General features: G+C 36.7%; 1 protein-coding gene across 1 annotated transcript in view; it reads right to left on the bottom strand.

Moving 5' to 3' along the window:
* The window catches only part of C3 (complement C3), a 64,620-nt gene that overhangs the window by 4,152 nt on the left and 54,109 nt on the right, over positions 1-6,359 (bottom strand). The window contains exons 37-39 of the mRNA XM_044443638.1: positions 6,202-6,288; positions 5,523-5,606; positions 487-622 (exon numbers count right to left, since the gene is read on the bottom strand). Of these exons, the coding sequence (XP_044299573.1) occupies positions 487-622; positions 5,523-5,606; positions 6,202-6,288 (307 nt within the window). The remainder of the gene's footprint in view (positions 1-486; positions 623-5,522; positions 5,607-6,201; positions 6,289-6,359) is intronic.

Raw genomic sequence — 6,359 nt, forward strand, 5'->3', positions numbered from 1 at the left:
CACCCCTGGTTTTGAATGCAGTCTGCTTTATACTTAATGAAGCAACACTATGGATACATTGGTGTTATACCAGTGCTTTGTACAACAAACATTTTATGTATCCAGTAAACACATTGTAAGCTGAAGCCCATAGGTGAAGCATTAGCCATTAGCTATTCCTTGAGAGACAAAAGATGGGAGCAGTGGCCAAGGTGGTCTTAGTTATGGCCCTCCAGCTCTGTATAATACAGGGTCTTAGCATTATGACTTTCAAGGTTAAATAACAGCCCCATCTATATCTCAGGAAAATGTCAATGTGGTCCTTCACAGCACCTGAAAAATCTGTGAAACGGCTACTACTTTTATCTTCCTTCTTTCTTTGAGTGTTTGCTCTTGTTTTCAAACTTATGCTGTAACATTTTGTGGTATTTGATAGATTTGTAAACACCCCATGAACTTGATAATGGAAAAGCAACTGTACATCTCATAAATAAATTAAATACATACCCGCTTTTTGTGGGCCACATGTCAGCACTGGGACCCCAGACCAGATAGTCCTTGTTCTGCTCCAGATTCAGAGCTGTCCTGCACTTCAGCTGACTAATGAATATGCGAGGCGAGGCTTGTGGATCCGGGTCACTCCCTGGAGAAATCAGATAAAACATTAAGAAATACTTGATACAGGGCTGTGAGCTTTTACCACTCTGGGAAATGTTTTGAATGGCTGGTGGCTTGCAAAGATAGAATCAACAGAAAGGAAATAGGGAACAGTCCTGTTTTTGTTTTTTATTTTTAAGAATAAACTAACAAAGACAATACAAGATAGACACAATAAACATTAATAATAAACATAATTAAACAATACATTAATATCAGTGCTACCTCAACCAGGACCAACAGCTCTAGTTACTTAATGTAAGATCATTTATTCATTCAGGTTGCCCCATTTCCCTTCCAGAACTACATTGACTCTTGTGGTGGTTCAAACCCCTTTCCTTTTATTAAAACGTATTCAATAAAAGGTCTCCAAATATTTTCAAATTTGTTTTTACTTATCAAACTTTTTTCCATTTAATATCACAAGTTAATTTATCATTAATAGCTATATTCCAGACTTCTTTATACAAGTCAACTATATGATATTCACCCTTTGTTTTTGCTGTTCCTTGATATTATTAATCTTACTGCTGTTGATGAATTTATCATTATTTAGTATTTTGTCCCATCTGTTCCCTACATAATGACAATAATGCTAATCCAGGATCAACTTCAATATTTAAATTCAATATTTTACCATTCAATATTTGAAGACCATTTTCCAAAACTCATATATTTACACTTCCACCACATATGAAAATGTGTACCCACTTCCTGATTTCATCTCCAACAAATGTTGGAATAGTCATTATTCATATAATGCAATTTAACCAGAGTTAAGTACAATTTGCAAACCAGTTTATAAAAATTCTCTTTAAATCTAATTGCCATAAATTTTAAAATTTTGTTAACCCTCTTGTTATTCCATTCTTCAGTACAGACTCTTTAAGAGGATCGTATCAATCCTCCTCTTTTAGTAATATATTGTAAATTTTACTTATCATTCATCTCATCCACATATTATCTTGTTTTTCTTTCTGTAAAATTATATCTTCAAATTTAGTATATTCTCAGCATTTACCATTTTTTTCAACCAATTTTTAGTCCAGTAATCTAATTGAAGTATATTATACCACTTTATTTTACCCTATCCCAATACTGCTTGTATATTTCTTTACTCATAATTTTCTCTAGCCAATCTTTCAACCTATTAACATGTTTACTCTTCAGTACTTCCTTCAAACTACTCCTCAGATTCGCTGGGAACCTTTCTAATTCCATAATTGGCTATAATGGTGAAATTGATGGGATAAATACGTATATCCGTATATTTATTCTAAATTCTGACCATATGCTTAAAAAGGGGGTTTCTATCTTTTTAATAATATTATCTTTCTGAAGAAAGATATTTAATAAGGACCCATTTACATTTTGATATTCTAATTTACCCCATATTATATTATCCGGCTGTAGTACAATATCTAGTATATGCCTCAGTTGATTGGCTATATAGCAAAATTTCATGAATGAATGAAGTAGTCTGGAAGCATAAATCTTGAAACACTTGAATGGGTGCCTCCTTAAACTTTAGTTGACCTGAATTTTCTCTCAACTTCTTATCAGTCGAACTTTCTTATAATAATTAGAAAATCTTGTCAATACATCTCTCAGAATTAGTCTAGCTCAGCATTGGAAGCCCACATGATGTATTCTCTCTATACTGTCTTCTCATTTTTCATCTGGCATCAATTCTTTAAACCATGCAAGCACATCACTGTGTTGCTTTCTTCTGTTGGTGATGGTTCTGGTATATTTCTTAAATGTAAATTCCTTCTATGATCTCTGTCCTCCAAATCAATCATCTTTTTCTCCAACTGTTATTCTTTCAGATTGGACAACTATATCCAATGTATTAGCTTTAGCCAATAACTCTGTTTCTTCAAATTTCTTCTCCAGCACCTTCATTTGATCCATCTATTTTATAAAAGCATTTTGAATTTCCATTTTTATCTAGTATCCTCTTTCAACTACTCTCTCATCTTTTTTCCATTCCTTCATACTTGATTCCAAGATCTTCTTAAATCCTTCAGGGTCTTGTCTTCAGTCATAACTTCTGAAACTACCTATATTTTTTCTTCACTCTCTGTGTGTGTTAACCTAGAAGCGCTGGCTAGGCTCACATCCAATGGTCTTCTTGTTTCACATGTCCAGATCAAGTGAGTTTTTCATTGTGGTTGTTTTGTGGCATTAACAATATAAAACCCACAAATCAATATTCAAAATCCAATTAAATCGCTCATCCTTTAAACTTTATTCCACCAAATTAAAAAAACATTAAATCTTCTTCCATCAGATGGAGCTCTGTATCCATGTCCAGTTACTGAGTTTTATTTCACCAAGTTAAAACCATTATACATCCTTCATGCAGCAGAGGGAGCTCTCAATGGCTTCTTTGTTATTGTTTACTTTCTTCTAGACACAATTCTTACCTGGTACTCAGGAATGTAAACAATCTTCATTGTTTATAGTTTTTTAACTACCCATTTAAGTCTTTATATTTTACTTATTTTACCATTCAATTTCACTGAGCACTTTAAACAAATGAAAATGAGGCTTTTACTTGCTCACAGATCACAAGCTGGTCCCGTTAGTATTGTTTGCAGTATGGTCTTGTGCTGGAGCTGTGCCGAATCTAATTAAGTTTAACTGCTGAAACTTTTACAGTCTGTAAGCCAAAGTCTTTTTAATTAGCTTCGAGTATCAAAACTCTTTTTCCCAACTATTTTTCAGCATAATCTCCATCTTAGTCCAACACAGTCACAATCACTCCACCCCAATGAGGTGTTTTTGATGAGAGTTAATAAATGGAATTTATTTACAGTCCAAAAAACAATACTGACTTATTTAACTCCTCTCCAGCAGCAGTCTCCTTCTCCTTCAAATTGCATCCAGAATCATCTGCTATCGCTGGGTTTTTCTCGTTATTCTTAATGAGGCATTGGGAGCTTTCTTTTCAATGTCCTCTTGTAGCCATTGACTGGTCCATCCCCCGGGGCAGTCTTGTTTTAATGTCATTTTACCACAACATCTTTAAGTATGTGCAGATTGCCTTATTTAGCCTGGACAGGCTACTGTACATTCAAACTCATGTTTACTTCATACAACCTTCCCTCTTCTGTTAGTTTCCAAGAAAAGCCAGGTACGGTGCATAACCTTGACTGGCTGGTCTATGTGACCTTGCAAAGCCAATTCTCTACTGCCTGAGCAATTTTCCAAGTTTTTGAAAATTTGTATCAACTCAACATTCCACTGAAGGGGGGGTGGTTAATCCATTCAAAATGTGCCCCAGTAGCTTCCCGCACTACCTCCCACACTGCTCCAATGTGTTGCTCAACAGACTGGACAAGTTTTAGGGGGGTAAGAAAGCTCACTTTGGCAAATAAGTTCTACTGATTCAGTAGATCTCTCTCTCTCTCTCTCTCTCTGTGTGTGTCTGTGTGTTTTACAGTTGACAGGTGTTAAACAAATGTTTCCTTGGATAAATTTGCAGGCACTCGAATGACAATAATGATGATGTTCACAAAGGTAGACACTGTGCAAGAAGCGTGGAAGAGAGCATTCAATCTAGCATTACATTCAAAGGCATTTATCTGGGTCACTACGGGATTTGTTGATGCTGTTACCTAGCTTAAGCTTCCAGACTGATGATCAAAAGCAAGCCAAATTGAAGGTTTTTCCACAGACTCCCATCTCTGGGAAAGACCATGGTTCATATGTTAAAAAAAACCCTAGGGACATTTATGCCCATTGTGCCATTGACACAATATTGGATGATGGAAACCATATAGTACTAGTGCAATCTGTGCTAATCTTGCTAGAACTGCATGATTTTCAGTGCCCAGTATGCACAAATATCTGAAACAGAGTGATTTGCACAAACTTCCTTACTGTTCAAATATGCATAAAGTACAACCTATCTTAGAGATGGAAATCGGTGAACTGGCTTAACTTATGGAGCTAACAAACCAAAATTTAGGGGGGAATTATGAAAATTATTTGGACTTCTATATTAGATTCTTCACATACTACTAGTGCCATATGAGAAAAGAAAAAAGTTGGAATTCAAATTTGTCCTACACAAGAAAGAAAATTCTAGCCCCTATTTCTACTTTCCTCTATGCACCTTTTTCTGTAACTAGAAACATCAAAGATAGTCTTTTGTTCTGACTGCCTTAGATCATTGAATCTCTCATAGATCTCTCAAAGGGGCCTTTAATGGACGTTTGAGTGATTGACTGAGTGACTGATCGGTTGACAGACATTTATGATGATGAGGAATTCTGTATGTATTGCAATGAATTCTGGAAATTGTTCACCTAGGCCAGCCTTCCCCAACAGGGTGCCTTCCAGATATTCTGAACTTCAACTCCCAGCATGACCAATGGCAACGCTGGCTGGCTGGGGCACTGAAATCCAAAACATGAGAATGCCTCCTTCTTTACCAACCCTGTCCAGAGATAGTATTTCTCGGATGATTCCATATGGACCTATGGCATATTTAGAGTTTACTTTGAAAAAAGCCTTCAGTGTAGCAGCAACATTTCTGTAAGACCTGGAGGTCAGGCCAGTGCCAATATTGTATTGTTTCTGGTGCCTCGGTGTTGAACTAACCAGCCAGTTTTACTCTTACAATTTTACTGATCTTTTGCATGTTGTTATATTCCTTTCTTTGTGTTATTTTGTATTTTAGTGCCATGAAACACTCGATATTGAAGTATGTAGTGGTACATAAACCTTATATATAATTAAAGAAATAATCTGGGTGGCTCCAGGTTGGGGAAGGCTGACCTAGATTCATATGAGCCTTCAAACCAGTGGTGGTTCACAGCCAGCCTTCTTGCTTTTGTACCCCAAGGTATGACTTCCTGCAGGAGTGAAATTCTTACCTGCTTTAATAACTTCCAGAACTTCCATGACATAGTTGTCATCACCATTTACTTCTTTTATTTCAGTCAGCTTGGCTTTGTACACTTAAGGACAAAAACAATGAAAATATCTTAGCAATGCTTGAATGCTTAATAGTCAGTGAGACCTACTTATCAGTGCTACTGCAATTTCAGGAGATCTCAAAAAACTCAGCCTACTCATTGGTTCTGATTTCATTCTAGAACACACAAGTTCAGGTGGATATTTGAGGTCCCACATAAGACAACAAATTAGAGTTCTGTGGTCAGAGAAAATGTCAGCTCATTTTGTGCAGCAAAAGTTCATCATGGACGAGAAGGAAGCAGCCAGCTTTACCAAGTGGAAATGAGAAGTGGCTACCTGCAAGTGGTGGCTGTTGGCTACCAGGTATTTGTTGCATGGCATTTATTTCCCTCCATTTTTTCCTTTTATGAGGAATCAAGTCATCTTACACAGCTCCCTTTTATCATCACAACAGCATCCCCCTGAAATAGGCTAGGCTTTGCCCAAAGTCACCCAGGGAGCTTCTTGGCCAAGTGAGTTCTTCTGGGTACCCAGTCCAGTGCTCTAACCACCACATCACATTGGCTCTTTATTTATCATTAGCATTCAAATACAGGCTGTGCCTCATTTACAGATTTCTGTAAGATAAACAATTACCAAAATCCACATTTGGCTTGCAGGCTAATGTAGTTCGTATCTGTAGATCAACAGCAGGCTCTAGTTTGTTGAGCAAGGAGCAGTTTTCTTTGGAGGAAGAACAGAAAGAAAGAAAGAAAGAAAGAAAGAGAGAGAGAGAGAGAGAGAGAGAGAGAGAG

This window comes from Varanus komodoensis, unplaced genomic scaffold, assembly GCF_004798865.1.
Source record: "Varanus komodoensis strain SLA01 unplaced genomic scaffold, ASM479886v1 scaffold42, whole genome shotgun sequence".
NCBI classification, from domain to species: domain Eukaryota; kingdom Metazoa; phylum Chordata; class Lepidosauria; order Squamata; family Varanidae; genus Varanus; species Varanus komodoensis.